We start from the raw sequence: 17,952 nt of genomic DNA, 5'->3' as shown, positions 1-17,952 counted from the left end.
TGAGTAAGAGCCAGAGATCAATTAACCAAATATACATGTGAAGATTAATACTCAACAGCCTGACAGCCTTTTCCATCATATGTCATCAGAGCACATTGTACTGTCTACACTCGGTTTGTTGTTTACATTAAAACATCTTCATTAAATCCATTTTAATCCCAACTAAAGTTTTGTTGCTAAGGATTCCATGACGCGGTTAGCCTTTACGGCTAAGTTTGTGTTCCTTTTTTTTGTGTGGATTCCGCGAGTGCTAGCTGGCTGTACTACAGACAGCTGTCGTTGTCGTGGGAAAGACTCATTGTTGTCTTTTCATAAAACAACTGGTTGCAGTAAAGAGACAATCTGGATACTAAGGAGATCCTGAGGGAAATCGACGAGTACCAGCAGCTTTACGCTATGGAGGAACAACATACTTCTTCATGGAAAGATCCGACCACCTCACAAAATAACTTTAACCCCCAAAAAAAAAAGAAAAACAGATTAATCTACAGACACGGATGATTTTACTTACCATTGAGGTAGAGATTAGTGCTCTGGCTGGAATCCATGCAACACTGGAAAAGTTGTATGAGGAGGTAGCAGTGCTGACGGGGAGTTTGGAGAAATTCTCAAGCTCCAAAGAGAAAACAAGACACTCACAGCCAAGGTAAAAATCCACGATTCCAACATGGATTGTCTACTTAGGGACATAAGGGTGATGAAAGAGTCGCTACTAGACATACAAAGTCATAGCATGCGTGAAAATCTATTTTTTTCTTGGATTCCTGAGGACGCATCTAATAATCCAGAGGTTGCGATCAGAGAATTGACACAATCCGCCTTGAAACTTCCTATGGAGACTGTAAACAAGGTGGCTTTCCACCAAGTACATAGACTTGGAGCTCGGAGCGACAAGACCAAGGGTCCCCGACCGATCATCGCAAAATTTGAACACTACCAACAAAAGGAGCTGATCAAAAGCAGAGGAAGGGAGCTTAAAGGGACCAAATTCTGTCTCAATTACCAATTTCCAAGGGAGATAAACGAACGTCGTAAGAGACTGTATCCGGTACAAAGACAACAAAGGGAGAATGGTAAGCGTGCCTTTATCATTGTGGACATACTCTTTATAGATGGACAGCTATTCTGAGACAGCTCCATAACACAGTGGCTGTACTAAATTCTACAGGGACTTGCAGGTTACGGAACAAAAGAAGGTATGGTAAGTGTAAAAATATCTGAACATTATGAAGTGGATATGAACACACACATACTCAGTTACATGCTTGCTTACACATACGGACGTATACAGTCCTGGCGAAACGTTTTGAGAATGACACAAATACTGAAGTATAATTACAACCATTTCATAAGTGTCAAAGGCTTTTATTGACAATTATATGAAGTTGATGCAAAGAGTCAATATTTGCAACATTGACCCTTCTTTTTCAAGACCTCTGCAATCCGCCCTGGCATGCTGTCAATTAACTTCTGGGCCACATCCTGACTGATGGCAGCCCATTCTTGCATAATCAACACTTGGAGTTTGTCAGAATTTGTGGGTTTTTGTTTGTCCACCCACCTCTTGAGGATTGACCACAAGTTCTCAATGAGATTAAGGTCTGGGGAGTTTCCTGGCCATGGGCCCAAAATATCGATGTTTTGTTCTCTGAACCACTTAGTTATCCCTTTTGCCTTATGGCAAGGTGCTCCATCATGCTGGAAAAGGCATTGTTCGTCACCAAACTGTTCCTGGATGGTTGGGAGAAGTTGCTCTTGGATGATGTGTTGGTACCATTCTTTATTCATGGCTGTGTTCTTAGGCAAAATTGTGAGTGAGTCCACTCCCTTGGCTGAGAAGCAACCCCAAATCAAATCAAATCAAATCAATTTATAGAGCCCTTCTTACATCAGCTGATATCTCAAAGTGCTGTACAGAAACCCAGCCTAAAACCTCTAACAGCAAGCAATGCAGGTGTAGAAACCCCACACATGAATGGTCTCAGGATGCTTTACTGTTGGCATGAAACAGGACTGAGGGTAGCTCTCACGTTGTCTTCTCCGGACAAGCTTTTTTTCCGGATGCCCCAAACAATCTGAAAGGGGATTCATCAGAGAAAAGGACTTTACCCAAGTCCCCAGCAGTCTAATCCCTGTACCTTTTGCAGAATATCAGTCTGTCCCTGATGTTTTTCCTGGAGAGAAGTGGCTTCTTTGCTGCCCTTCTTGACACCAGGCCATCCTCCAAAAGTATTTGCCTCACTGTGGGTGCAGATGCACTCACACCTGCCTGCTGCCATTCCTGAGCAAGCTCTGTACTGGTTGTGCACCGATCCCGCAGCTGAATCAACTTTAGGAGACGGTCCTTGCGCTTGTTGGACTTTCTTGGGCGCTCTGAAGCCTTCTTCACAACATTTGAACCGCTCTTCTTGAAGTTCTTGATGATCCGATAAATGGTTGATTTAGGTGCAATCTTACTGGCAGCAATATCCTTGCCTGTGAGGGCCTTTTTGTGCAAAGCAATGATGACGGCACGTGTTTCCTTGCAGGTAACCATGGTTGACAGAGGAAGAACAATGATTCCAAGCACCACCCTCCTTTTGAAGCTTCCAGTCTGTTATTCGAACTCAATCAGCATGACAGAGTGATCTCCAGCCTTGTCGTCGTCAACACTCACACCTGTGTTAACGAGAGAATCACTGACATGATGTCAGCTGGTCCTTTTGTGTCAGGGCTGAAATGCTATGGAAATGGGGGATTCAGTTCATTTGCATGGCAAAGAGGGACTTTGCAATTAATTGCAATTCATCTTATCACTCTTCATAACATTCTGGAGTATATGTAAATTGCCATCATACAAACTGAGGCAGCAGACTTTGTGAAAATTAATATTGTGTCATTCTCAAACTTTTGGCCACGACTGTACATACACACACACACACACACACCTGATCTTGCTCTCTCACTCTCTCTTTCTTTTCTCTTCTCTCCTCTCTCCCTATTGTCGAGAACAGTTTTATAATTTAATGTGTTTATTGTTTGTCTATCTTTTATATGTATTTGTCTACAAGTTTATATATGTTTTACAACCAGCAAGGGGAAGATATAAGAATAGGGGCATTGGGGAATAATAACATACAGTATTGTATGGAATACATTTGTACTGTAGTGAAGCCGTCTCTAGAGTAATGCAAGGTCTCTTTCATGACCATGTAAAACGTCAATTGCTATGGCAATGCTGGGATGTGTTTTTCAGTTATGTTAAAGGTAATTATGATGCAACTATGAAGGGGATATGATATGGATTACAATTATCATCATGAATATTAAGGAATATACTGTCATGGAATTATCATAATTTGATGGTAACATATGTAACATGTTTAATATTCATCTAATGTGTGTAAGTTACTTCTCATAAGAATGTATTTTGTTGTACTATAGTGGTGGCCATTGGCAGTTATTTCTATTTTGTTTCATCAGACCAGAGGACATTTCTCCAAAAACGTGGCACATTCCATGTGTGTGCATGTCTGTACCATGTCTTGTGTGTAAAAACCGTGTACGATCTTCTGTCCCCATGTGCAGAAGCAAACCGTAGTCTGGCTTTTTTTTTTGATGGCCGTTCTGGTGCAGTGTCTTCTTCCTTGCTGAGCAGATTTTCAGGTTGTCAATGTAAGAGTGGTTAAAGTAGTCCCTACCAGTACAAAGGGAGGAGTTGGGGAGGTACTGTAGTGTCAGAGGTATACCAGTACAAAGGGAGGATGGATGGGGAGAGTAGTTATACCAGTACAAATCTGGGAGGAGGATTGGGGAGTGGTACTGTAGGTGTCAGTTTGGTGGGCCAGGATGGATTGACCAGTACAAAGGGAGGATGGATTGGATCTCTACCTGGTAGTGGTAGTAGGTAGGTTATACCAGTACAAAGGGAGGATGGATTGAGATCTCTACCTGGTAGTGGTACTGAGGTGTCATCATCCATTTCTCAGTTTTTCACAATTTCTGACATTTAACCCTAGCAAAAAAATCCCTGTTTTAGGTCAGTTAGATCACCACTTTATTTTAAGAATGTGAAATGTCAGAATAATTGTAGTGAGAGGGGTATTTACCAGTACAAAATGGTAGGAAACGTGGGTAGCCTTCCAGAGTAGTTCCTCCTGAGAGGGTATACCAGTACAAAGGGTTTCTAGGAGGTGGGAAGAGCTTGGGGCCATTGTCCAGTTGAGATGTTGTATACCAGTACAAAGGGAGGAGTGGGGGGAGAGTAGTTATACCAGTACAAAAAGTACGAGTGAGTGGGGAGAGTAGTGAGGTTCAGGTTGTCCCAGTACAAAGTACAAGGGAGGAGTGGGGAGAGTTAGTAGTAGAGGTATACCAGTACAAAGGGAGGAGTGGGATGTATCCAGAGTGGGGAGTAGTAGAGGTATACCAGTACAAAGGGAGGAGTGGGGAGAGAGTAGTAGAGGGAGGAGTGGGGAGAGTATACCAGTACAAAGGGAGGAGTGGGGAGAGTAGTAGAGGTATACCAGTACAAAGGGAGGAGTGGGGAGAGTAGTAGAGGTATACCAGTACAAAGGGAGGAGTGGGGAGAGTAGTAGAGGTATACCAGTACAAAGGGAGGAGTGGGGAGAGTAGTAGAGGTATACCAGTACAAAGGGAGGAGTGGGGAGAGTAGTAGAGGTATACCAGTACAAAGGGAGGAGTGGGGAGAGTAGTAGAGGTATACCAGTACAAAGGGAGGAGTGGGGAGTAGTAGGGTATACCAGGGAGGAGTGGGGAGAGTAGTAGAAGGGAGGAGTGGGGAGAGTAGTAGAGGTATACCAGTACAAAGGGAGGGGGAGGGGGAGAGTAGTAGAGGTATACCAGTACAAAGGGAGAGTGGGGAGAGTAGTAGAGGTATACCAGGGGAGGAGTGGGGAGTAGAGGGTATACCAGTACAAAGGGAGGAGTGGGGAGAGTAGTAGAGGTATACCAGTACAAAGGGAGGAGTGGGGAGAGTAGTAGAGGTATACCAGTACAAAGGGAGGAGTGGGGAGAGTAGTAGAGGTATACCAGTACAAAGGGAGGAGTGGGGAGAGTAGTAGAGGTATACCAGTACAAAGGGAGGAGTGGGGAGAGTAGTAGAGGTATACCAGTACAAAGGGAGGAGTGGGGAGAGTAGTAGAGGTATACCAGTACAAAGGGAGGAGTGGGGAGAGTAGTAGAGGTATACCAGTACAAAGGGAGGAGTGGGGAGAGTAGTAGAGGTATACCAGTACAAAGGGATCGGCCAAAAAGTGATATAAGTTTCAGTAAGATTAGATTTGTATAATTTATAGCAAGTCGCAGAAAATTGAGGTTGTGTTGGCAGCTGCAAAGAGGTATTTGGGTGTGCAAGGCTTGACATCAGAAGAGTTACAGGGTGTGTTAAGTGGTGATGTCCCATACCTTTCAGGATGATGGCATGAGGTAGGAATAAATACATTTAATGGAGTAGGGTGGTGTTAATTTCATTTTATAATATTATAATAATTTATAATATATAATTTTGAAATTAGTGAGTGTAGTGTTAGATGGTAGGGTATTTATTTAGTACATTTGTATTTTTCAAGCAAGGTATAAGGGAGTTGTACTCCAGTCTAGTAGGTGGCGGTAATGCAACAAATTGGATGCCAACCGCCGTTAAACCTGATAGAAGAAGAATCAAACGATTTTTCTTTCCAAGTTCGCAGTCGTTTTGAAAGCTTGGAAGTCGGAGAGTTCCGACTTCCCATATCCTTGATGTTTTGAAACCAGCATTATTAGGGGTGTTTTCACACATTCATTATTGATCTCTTCACAGGTGGTGAGGATTCTATGCCACCTACGAAATGATAAGGAGCTTCAGGATTAGAAAATGCCTTCTAACCACTGTTCTAATATGCATCACTGCCATCATTGTGTTTTATTCTGGACAGCAATCCTCCAATTCATTTGTGGATTTTATAAGAAATGCCCTTCGGCCGCTGGACGGAATCTTCTCTCCACCGCCGGATGACGACCCATGGTTTCAGAAGCGCTTCATCAGATCTATCAAACCATTTCTGACGAGAGAGAACAAACTATCCAATGATACCAGAACGTGGTGGCGGGTAGGCTAAATATTTTTTGATTATAATATTTTTTTTTTATTAAAAAAAAAAATGTCTTAACTTAAGTAACAGGCAGAGAGCTGGCCTTATAGTCAGAAATCCAGCGCGCTATCGACTGTGCCCCAAAATAATGCTCGAGCGGCAGAGTCGATATCCTTGCTTATCCACCCAGGGCCGTTACACTACTCCCTCCTTTCAAAGAGCGCGTCTTCGTGCTAGTTTGCGACTCAACGTCTTCTAGGAACGCGCTCACCTGCCAAGCACACGCACTGTCGTGGATGCAAGGTCCGATCACTTCTGACACCAGGGTAATGAAACGGGCAGGGAGCAGGCCTCGAACCCTCGACCTTCTAGCCCGAAGTCCAGCGCGTTATCGACTGTGCCTAGAAAAAGCATGCCCGAGCGGCAGAGTCGATATCCGCGCTTATAAACCCATGGTCGTTACAAAACAAAAAGCTATGACAAACATTGGATAAATAAAATCATTTCCAGCGCAAGTCCAACACGTTCTCATTCAGTAATATGCCTATAATTAATTAAAGTTATAGCCTATACACTGACCCTAGCAACAAATAGGAAAAATAACACGATCCCACCAGAATGGCGTGTGGCGGGTAAATGATTGCTTATTCAAACCTTTATTGCACTAACTTACCCCATCTCTAAAGAACAACCCCACTGAGCGCAGACATCATTTAAACCTTTTCCGTTTTGATTTACATTTGGGTTGAGCTGTCAATTTAACGTGAAATCAACAAAACATTATACCATGTCATTGGATTTAGATGAAACGTTGGGTGAAGACTCAATTCCCTCACATTGATTTTATGCCTGCTATGTCCAATCAATTGTCCAGTTTGATGCAAGGTCATAGACCTATGATGTGGAAACATTTATTCAACTAGTTTTTGCCCATGAGACTGATCATCTGTCACAGTAGCCTCCAATATAGATTGGCCCAGTGGTCACCAACCTTTTGAGACAAGATCATACTCAAAATGCATGCCGAGATCTACCGCTCTGATTTTAATTAACATTAAATGTAAGCCTATGCAACAATAACCAATTAAAAACAGTACTGTGGCAATGAGGTTTGTGCAGTAAACTATAGGCCCAATACATTATCACCGCATCCTGGCTTTGCTTGAATTTACTTGCCAATGAATGCATTGTTGTTCGGGACATTTAAAAAATAGATTATTTCAACATTTGAGGTGGATGATATGATCACACCGGTAATAGATCTATTGTTGTATTACTTGTGAGGCACTGCTGAGTGAGCATGCATTTTAAATAATTAGTTTTTTATTTTACTGGACTGATGGTGCCTACATCTGATGGTCTGTCTCAGCGGAGAGAGAGCGCAGCAGACTGAGGGTCCGTCTCAACATCCCTCTGCTCTCCCTTTCCTCCACTGACACTGAACACAAAGAGACGCTGTATTACAGCTGATGGCGAAACTGGAGTCGCACCGCATTATTTCTGCCTCATGCACAAATTCATGTTGTTCCTCTTATGAACAGAGAAAGTGAAATATTCATTGATATTAAAGACCCAACTTGCTAAAAATACAACGCAAGCCTGTAGATGCACTTCATACTCAGTCATTACTGCTGCAGTGCTTGATGTAGCGTTGGTTATAAAAGTGTTGAATACAAAGTGTTGACAGTGCTGAGTAAGAACTGAAACATGAACTCACTCATAAAACACCAGCTCTTTGCTGTATGCGTTGAGTGTCAATCTAGTCATGGTTTTGAAATATCACAGTATCAATTTTGCCGTAGCTTTCTTTAATGCCTGCTACGTTACTGCAGACTCGGTCATTTGAGCAATCTGATTCACCAGCATAGTGCACTGAGTTTCCTCTCCAGGCCCACCGGGGAGGCAGAGTTTGTACCTTCAGCACATGGCATGGTAACATTTCATTTGAACCGTTTGTCATTTCAGGCAATACTATAGCGACAATGTAAATTGTGCCTATGCCATGTTAATTGGTTGTGAATCCTGATTGGCTAGTTAATTGGTTGTGAATCCTGATTGGCTAGTTAATTGGTTGTGAATCCTGATTGGCTAGTTAATAGGTTGTGAATCCTGATTGGCTAGTTAATTGGTTGTGAATCCTGATTGGCTAGTTAATAGGTTGTGAATCCTGATTGGCTAGTTAATTGGTTGTGAATCCTGATTGGCTAGTTAATTGAACACTTGTGATCCCTCTGACCTAATTATTGAATGAACTGGTGTGTCATTGTTTAGAGAACCTTGTGGGTGTAAGGTAGCTGTTTAGACAGGCAGCCCACTATATATATATATATATATATATATATATATATATATATATATATATATACTTTTTGTGTTGCACTAATTAGTCTTTTGACCAATCAGATTAGCTCAGAAAAATACATGTTATTGGTCACACTACACAGTGGAACAAAGGCCAGAATTTGGTTGCCTGTGTGACTGCAGCTGGTGAACCACAGTTTTAGCTGTCAGTTTTGCTTGTTTTGCCCTTTTTATAATACAAATAAATATCCACACTTCTGTTTTTAAGCTTCTTTAAGTGATGTAGCAAGGCCAGCTCTTTCACACGCTGCAATACATGTGTTGTCACTGACACCGCTTATATTGTAGTCAACAATAACCTGTTTTTCTGGACAGAGACCATGTACAATCCAAACATAAGTCTCAGAATACTCAGAAATGATGCATTGCAGCAGATTTAACAGCTCAGTTCCCTCTGCAGTCGCTGGGCAGGTGAACATGAAATCATTATATACAAATCACACAATATACATAATCAGATTTGGCTGGTTTGGGCTGACGTTATGATTGTCATCTGAGTTGTGCTGCTTGTCCATTGTGTATTTATTGGTGTTTCATGTGTTGGCGCAATCAAATGAAGTACCATCTTATCACCAGGAAATCCAGAATGACAGTAGCACAGCCAAATTCAGCGAGGTGGTGGAGAAGTTGTTCCAGGTCATCCCTGATGCTGACCTACACATGGACGCGGGCCGTGAGCGCCATGGAAGCTGTGCTGTGGTGGGGAACTCTGGGAACCTCAAGGGTTCCTACTACGGAGCCCTCATAGACTCCAGTGACGTTGTCATAAGGTAGGCCAACAGAGGGTGTTGACCGAGGGCGCACTTGTCACAAAGCCTGTTTGGGCACGCAAGCTCCGTACAGGGCATACCAGGGGTCAGGGTGGCGAACTTGAAGATGTCATAACTTGGGGGGGCAGTGGGTTCAGAACAACAAAGACAAACTGTATACAAAAAAAATCTAATTATACCACTGCCAAGTGGGAGGGCAAAAAGACAGGTGCTCAGGCGCAGGTAGAACCCTGTCTGTGCACATCTGCCATCCAGGTCAGTAGGAGGGATCAGCCAATTTAATTGAGTTATGTCCCAGTTATCCCCACCAGCTCAGTGTTCACTTCCCATCATTGGTTTGAAAATAAATGACTAAATACAGTGCATTCAGAAAGTATTCAGACCTCTTCCCTTTTTCCACATTTTGTTACGTTACAGCCTTATTCTAAAATTGATTAAATAAAAAAGCATCCTCAATCTACACACAATACCCCATAATGACAGTGGAAACAGGTTTTTATTTTTTTTTGCAAATTCATATCATATTTCCATAAGGATTCAGACCCTATGTCCGAATAGGATTCAGACCCTATGCTATGAAACTCAGAAATGGAGCTGCATCCTGTTTCCATTGATTTTTATGTTTTATTTTTATTTATTTAACCAGGTAGGCAAGTTGAACAGGTTCTCATTTACAACTGCGACCTGGCCAAGATGAAGCAAAGCAGTGCGACACAAACAACACAGGGTTACACATGGAATAAACAAACATACAATAGAAACAAAGTCTACAGTGTGTGCAAATGAGGTAAGGCAATACATAGGCCATAGTGGCAAAATAATTACAATATAGCAATTAAACACTGGAGTGATAGATGTGCAGAAGATGAATGTTCAAGTAGAGATACTGGGGTGCAAAAGGAGCAGTGAAAGAAAGTTAGTGAGGGAGATATGAGGCTCCAGTGATTTAAAAAAATTAAAAAATTGCTTTGGGGGTGACCAGTGAAATATACATGCACGTGCTACGGGTCAGAGCTGCTATGGTGACCAGAACCGTGACCTCCATTATTCTTAAATGGAAGAAGTTTGGAACCACCAAGACTGTTCCTAGAGCTGGCTGCCCGGCCAAACTGAGGAATCTGGGGAGAAGGGTATTCGTCAGGGAGGTGACCAAGAACCTGATGTTAACTGACAGAGCTCCAGCGTTCCTCTGGGGAGAAGGGAGAACCTTCCAAAAGGACAAAGATCTCTATCTCTGCAGAACCCCACCAATCAGACCGTCATGGTAGTGGCCAGACGGAAGCCACTCAGTGAAAGGCGCATGACACCCTGCTTGGGAGTTTGCCAAAAGGCACCTAAAGGACTCCGACCATGAGACACAAGATTCTCTGATTTGATTAAACTCTTTGTCCTGAATACCAAACCTCACGCCTGGAGGAAACCTGGGACCATCCCACAGTAAAGCGTGGTGGAAGTATGCTGTGGAGATGTTATTCAGTGGCAGGGACTGGGAGACTAGTTGGGATTGAGAGAAAGATGAACAGAGCAAAGTACAGACCGATCCTTGATGAAAACCTGCTCCAGAGCGCTTAGGACCTCAGACTGGGGTGACGGTTCACCTTCCAACAGGACAACGACCCTAAGCACATAGCCAAGACAACACAGGAGTGGCTTCGGTACAAGTCATTGAGTGGTACAGCCAGAGCCCGGACTTGAACCTGAAAACATGTCTGGAGAAACCTGAAAATTAGCTGTGCAGCGACACTCCCCACCCAACCTGACAGAGGTTGAAAGGATATGCAGCGACAAATGGGAGTAAATCCCCAAATACAGGTGTACCAAGCTTGTAGTTATACCCATAAAACTGGCTGTAATCTCTGCCAAAGGTGCTTCAACAAAGTACTGAGTGTCTAGTCCAAATACTTATGTAATTGTGTTATTTTTTAAATATAAATTTGCAACAATTTAAACCTGCTTTTGCTTTGTCATTATGGGGAATTGTGTGTAGATTTGAGGGGGGTCGGGTGCGATGATTTAATCAATTTTAGAATAAGGCTGTAACATAACAAAATGTGGAAATAGTCAAGGGGTCTGAAATACTTTCTGTAGGCACTGTAAGATGTGGTGGAACTCCCACTAGCTAGCCCATGCCTCCACCAATCCAGCGCTTTTAGATTTGTGGGAAGTAGTGAAGGAAGTCACGCTCCAGTATAAAAGAACAAACCTTCCATAGCTGCACGTGACAGTGAATAACCGACCTTGGCTTTATGCCTGTACAGACAGCACACTCCAGGTAGCAGCAGGCACCATTCCAGTTTGTTTACTGACTGCCGAGCAACTCATAGAAGCTGAAAATAAGAAATCAACTACTTTAAAGAAAGATGGTGCTACCCAGTGCCGTCGCTGTGTTTTGAATGGGCGCCGTCGCTGTGTTTTGAATGGCGCTACCCGTGCCGTCGCTGTGTTTTGAATGGCACTACCCGTGCCGTCGCTGTGTTTTGAATGGCACTACCCGTGCCGTCGCTGTGTTTTGAATGGCACTACCCGTGCCGTCGCTGTGTTTTGAATGGCACTACCCGTGCCGTCGCTGTGTTTTGAATGGCACTACCCTTGCCGTCGCTGTGTTTTGAATGGCGCTACCCGTGCCGTCGCTGTGTTTTGAATGGCGCTACCCGTGCCGTCGCTGTGTTTTGAATGGCGCTACCCGTGCCGTCGCTGTGTTTTGAATGGCGCTACCCGTGCCGTCGCTGTGTTTTGAATGGCGCTACCCGTGCCGTCGCTGTGTTTTGAATGGCGCTGCCCGTGCTGTCGCTGTGTTTTGAATGGTGCTGTCGCTGTGTTTTGAATGGCGCTGCCCGTGCTGTCGCTGTGTTTTGAATGGCGCTGCCCGTGCTGTCGCTGTGTTTTGAATGGCGCCGTCGCTGTGTTTTGAATGGCGCTGTTGCTGTGTTTTGAATGGCGCCGTTGCTGTGTTTTGAATGGCGCCGTCGCTGTGTTTTGAATGGCGCCGTTGCTGTGTTTTGAATGGCGCCGTCGCTGTGTTTTGAATGGCGCCGTTGCTGTGTTTTGAATGGTGCTGTCTCTGTGTTTTGAATGGCGCCGTCTGCTGTGTTTTGAATGGCGCCGTCTCTGTGTTTTGAATGGCGCCGTCGCTGTGTTTTGAATGGCGCCGTTGCTGTGTTTTGAATGGTGCTGTCTCTGTGTTTTGAATGGCGCTACCCGTGCTGTCACTGTGTTGAACGAAGAGCTTTGAAATATTGCAGTCGTTGTTGAAGGAATTCTAAATTCCTGTTTTATTTCCCAATCAAAATTAAACACTCTGTCTATGCATTTAAGGGATTGTAAGACCCTAATATTTTATAAGACTGGACAGAGCCCCGGTCTTAAGTCATGTAACAGCGTTTAATTCAAGAGTACTGCTTCATACACATTTTGCCACAGGTTATAAACTGAAAATGACGTCAGTGTTTTCTAAATGTTCTATCTCTTCTTGACACTGGTAGAGAGGCCCTATAGTTCTCGAGCCTTCCCTCCTCGCCTAAAGCCAAGGTCAGTCAGTGTAGATAGTTCATTCATTTGTACCAAGGCACTGTTCTAAACTCCTGACTATATTATATACAATTGGGAATGGGAGCAAGATAGAAAATTCATACATGTACAGTGCATGATAGCATTTGGATTAGTCAGTCCTGATTGAAATGTATACATAATTAGTCATCATTGATAAAAATTCCCTTAACAATTGTCTGCTTGTCCTGCAATTTACTGTGCTATCTAGAATGAACAAGGCTCCTACCTCTGGCTATGAGGAGGATGTTGGGAAACGGACCACGTATCACGTCATGTACCCAGAGAGTGCAATAGATCTGGGCAAAGCCACTAGGTTCCTGTTGATCCCTTTCAAGACTCTGGACCTTCAGTGGCTACCAGGCGCCATGACCACTGGGTCTCACATCACTTTGTGAGTAACAACTTATCACGGACTCTTCTGATTTAGTTAAGTGTTCATCAACACCGGCCCTACAGTCCCTGGACAAGAACACCTGATTCAACTCATTGAGGGCTTGATGATTAGTTGACAAGTTGAATCAGGTGTGTTTGTCCAGGGCTACTGGAGTTGGGGGAAACCCTCCTACAACATGCATTTTACCAAGGTAACATAGCTTGCACCTCCTAGATGAAATTAAGTCTTATTTTATTCAACAGGTCATATTTACCACTTAGACAGAAGATAAAGGCCAACAAAGATTTGGTGAGTCACCTTGTTAATGTATTGTGGTTATTATTCATCTACACAGTCAATATCTAATGCATGATCTTTTATATTGTCTCTTAGACAGTAGGTCTGCTTGTCGTTGAGGATGTGTGTAATGGGCAGAGCCATGTTTAGATACATTTTAAAACAAACAACTAAATATGTGGTTTCCTAACAAAGGAGGCGGTGATGTCAAATGTATTTTTATTTTATTTTGTAATTTAGCAGACACTCTTTTCCAGAGCAACTCTCATCTCTGACACTCATCTCTGACACTCATCTCTGACACTCTCATCTCTGACACTCTCATCTCTGACACTATCAATCTAACAAAGTGACTTCTCAAATTTTATGCATCACAATAGAAATTCCTCTTTTTCTATTTAAATCGGGTTGATAGACATGTAATGTGCAGTATATTCCATGCAGGTATTGGTTCTGAATCCTGTGTTTATGAAATATGTTCATGAAACCTGGCTTGACTATCAGGGCAAATACCCCTCTACTGGATTCATTGCTGTGATATTATCCCTACACATCTGTGACAAGGTAAGACCTATAGAGATCTACAGATACAACAACACCTCATGGCACAACGCAGAAGAGACTCACACAAACGCACAGTAGTGAATTTTATATTGTACATTTGTAATATTGGTGTTTTGTTGAATTATATTTTATTTATGATGTAGGCTTTTGCGACATGATTGTTTGGACCCCAGGAAGAGTAGCTCATGCCCTGACGGGAACTAATGTGGATCCTATTAAATAGTAAATATCAACATGTTCTGCTAGGAATGTGGATAGGCATGTACTTCCTCAGCATGACACCATGTATACTAGGGAAAGGGGAATACCCAGTCAGTTGTCCAACTGAAACGTGTCTTTCGCTTTTATCCCAACCCCTCTGAATCAGAAAGATAGAGGTGTGGGGGGGGATGCCTTAATCGTCCTCCACGTCTTCGGCGCCCGGGGAATAGTGAGTTAACTGCCTTGTTCAGTGGCAGAATGACAGATTTTTACCTTGTCAGCTCAGGGATTCGATCCAGCAACCTTCCGGTTACTGGCCCAATGCTCCGGTTACTGGCCCAATGCTCCGGTTACTGGCCCAATGCTCCGGTTACTGGCCCAATGCACTGGGCTACCTGCCGCCCCACTACACACATTACACAGTGTATTGTGATGCACTCTGTGTACTACACATGATTGCAGTGCAGGAAACCAACCCTGACACCTAATGGATTGGCATAGTTTTGACGATCTGTGGTATCGTCACATATTACTGGCCCAAATCATGTAGGCTGCATACACAATATATCCCATTGCCATAAATAAAACCTTTTGGTTAACATTCTGAAACTCTCTAACCATGTATTTCCTTTGCAGGTGAATGTGTATGGATTTGGGAAAGACAAAGATGGGAACTGGCACCACTACTGGGAAACCTTAGTCGATAAAAATCTCCAAACTGGAATACACGATGGAAACTACGAGTACAACGTCACCATGAGGCTCTCGGAAATACACAAACTACGGCTATTTAAGGGATTTAGTTTATAATTCATAAAGGTAATTTCCCTTACAGCTGTATAGACACTATAAAGAGCTTTTTATTAAAGCGGATTAATCAAATGGGTGATAGCCTATTGTCTACATTGCACAGCGTTTACATACTCAAATACCTTCTCCTTTTATCTGCACTACCGGTTTTGGTTTTGGACATGAACAATTTGGGGCCAAACTTATGAACTGTGGCTTAGACCATGGTTTAACCATTGGTCTAAAATGGCTAGCTGCTAGCTTTTCTCATAGGCCAACCTGGTGAAATTAGCCACGATGCTGAGGACGGCCAGCAAATAATTGTATCCAGTAACAAATTCCGTCTCGGCCAGTTTAAAATTGGCATGACCCAATGCTTTTTGTTTCACTAATGCATCCTTCAATTTCATTAAAGTCCACCGGCACGTTCTGATACTCAAATTAACTGCATCACATGCAAAAATCTGTCTGGATGATTACCTCGGTGTTAGATGCCTAGTTCCTGACAATATTCACCACCTGTGATGTAAGTATGAATCTCCCGTGTTATCATTTTTCTGTTTCAACATGTGAATTTACATTCATTGTGGTATTGTTAAGGAAACTACAGCCATCACCTTAAAAATGAAGCCTAAGAATGAATTTCATAAAGCGTATGTATGCCTACGACTTCAGCCTTCACCTACACTGCTACTAGGGCATAATAATATCTCAGCATATGAGGCTGCATGGATGTGTACACTAGCCTACATGTACGTTAGGGCTACAATGTTTTTTAGATCTAGCCGGTCTATCCTACCTTGTTTTAAGTGTAAATTGACTGGTCTGGCTAGGTTCACCAAGTGTCCAGTAAAGAGAAGCTACACCAGAAATCCACTGAGGTGAAGCCTCCTCATGGCTTCACTACTTATGAAACCCAGTCAGTAAGCGACTGACTGACTGCTCTCCTATTCTCTAACACATGCTATTGACTGACTGGCTTAGTCTATATAGACGTTCAGATTGACAATAGAGCCATCTTCATTGTCGTGGATGTGATAATTGCTGGGCTAGCTTATATCAACACGATAGCCTATTGTCGGTTTAAATAGCTATTTAAAGCAAAAATGATGTCCAAAATGGTGTTTATATGGGCAAGCCTAGCCTACTATAGGTTGAATGTTACACGTATTCACATCAGATAGTGTCCTCCTAGCTATAACCTATTGCATATGGGACTTTAGTTTAGCCTACATTTGAGATATTTATTAGGTCTACACTAATTCTTGTGTTTGAGCTGCCACAAGATGAAATGGTTTGAAGTTTTGAGAGGCCGACGTGCACAGTTGACCTATGAGCAGAGTACATCTTGTCCCACTAAGTTTTTAAAAAAATGACAACATTCCAGCTGACAAACACCGTGACTGCTGGTAGACAGTTTCTTTTCTTATTTTTTTTTTCTTCTGCGGTTCAATTGTCGTCTACAGTGTATAAGTGCCTTTTATTGCGGAGTGGTCCTTCATGTCGAAGCCACTCGGCGGAGGACTGGTGAATTCTGATTTGCGGAGTGCGGGCACAGGTCACGTCAACATGGATATCTAATAGGTACGCATTCTCAGGAATTTAAATTACGACGGGTGTTTTCACATGTTTTTATGTGAAATGTTTATTAGGCTAGACTTCTGATATGTTGAAATATATTAAGCATTGGCCATTATAACTATGGAGAAATATTGTTTGTGAAGGGAAGTATTCATTTTAAAGATGCACTCTCAAACGTTTGTATAATATCAGACAGTTTTGAAAGTGGTGCTCATGAGCCAAAAGTGGTCCCATTTATTTTATTTTTTTGTGTGTACTAAGTTATTTTATTTTTGACCAAATGTGTTTGATCATACAATCAAATCCCTGCAAAATGTTACGAGTTTGTTGTGCTTAAGATCCCGGACTGCATCTTTAATTTATGAAATTGTGATTTGAGGTGCATTTTGGATTATTCCGATGTTGGTGACTGTTTTAATATGAATCGTCATCTCCATAATTTTCTAAATGTGTTAAATTTAAATCTCTGGTAGACATAAAATGCATTACATCCCATGTTTGTCTGCTACAGTGCCAGTTACATATGGGTGCATGCGTGCGCACACCCATACCTGAGTCAGTTACATATGGGTGCATGCGTGCGCACACCCATATCTGAGTCAGTTACATATGGGTGCATGCGTGCGCACACCCATATCTGAGTCAGTTACATATGGGTGCATGCGTGCGCACACCCATATCTGAGTCAGTTACATATGGGTGCATGCGTGCGCACACCCATCCCCTTTAATAATCTTCATTCTGCAACTTGACTCAGTCAGTGTTTACTGTGTTTGTTTGATTATTTATGGATACAAAATAAACTGAAATATCACATTTACATAAGAATTCAGACCCTTTACTCAGTACTTTGTTGATGGACCTTTGGCAGAGATTACAGCCTCGAGTCTTCTTGGGTATGACGCTACAAGCTTGGCGCACTTATATTTGGGGAGTTTTCTCAAAAAGCTCTGTCAGGTTGGATGGGGAGTGTCGCTGCACAGCTATTTTCAGGTCTTTCCAGAGATGTTAGATCGGGTTCAAATCCGGTATCTGGCTGGGCCAGTCAAGGACATTCAGAGACTTGTCCCGAAGCCACACCTGTGTTGTCTTGGCTGTGTGCTAATTAAATAAATACAAATGAAAAACTTTGGGTCGTTGTCCTGTTGGAAGGGGAACCTTTACCCCAGTTTGAAGTCCTGGGTGCTCTGGAGCAGGATTTCATCAAGGATCTCTCTGTACTTTGCTCCGTTTTGTCTTTCCCTCTCCTGACTAGTCTCTCAGTCCCTGCCACTGAGAAACATCCTCATAGCATGATGCTTTCACCACCATACTTCATTGTAGGGATGGTACCATGATTCCTCCAGACATAATGCTTGGTATTCAGGATAAAGTGTTTAATCCTCTTGGTTTCATC

At 42.8% G+C, this 17,952-nt stretch overlaps 1 protein-coding gene across 1 annotated transcript; it reads left to right on the top strand.

Moving 5' to 3' along the window:
- The first annotated feature begins 5,677 nt into the window (after window positions 1-5,677).
- On the top strand, window positions 5,678-17,376 carry LOC118379391 (CMP-N-acetylneuraminate-beta-galactosamide-alpha-2,3-sialyltransferase 1-like). The gene is made up of 6 exons (XM_052500300.1): window positions 5,678-6,089; window positions 9,009-9,202; window positions 12,960-13,142; window positions 13,388-13,433; window positions 13,866-13,985; window positions 14,823-17,376. Exons 1-6 carry the CDS (start codon window positions 5,829-5,831, stop codon window positions 14,994-14,996), a joined length of 978 nt encoding a protein of 325 aa, XP_052356260.1. The 5' UTR covers window positions 5,678-5,828; the 3' UTR covers window positions 14,997-17,376.
- Window positions 17,377-17,952: the final 576 nt, after the last annotated feature.

The sequence above is a fragment of the Oncorhynchus keta genome, unplaced genomic scaffold (genome assembly GCF_023373465.1).
Source record: "Oncorhynchus keta strain PuntledgeMale-10-30-2019 unplaced genomic scaffold, Oket_V2 Un_contig_1027_pilon_pilon, whole genome shotgun sequence".
In the NCBI taxonomy this organism is placed as follows: Eukaryota; Metazoa; Chordata; class Actinopteri; order Salmoniformes; family Salmonidae; genus Oncorhynchus; species Oncorhynchus keta.
The sequence above is the reverse complement of the archived record's forward strand: the minus strand, read 5'-3'. Positions and strand labels throughout refer to the sequence as shown.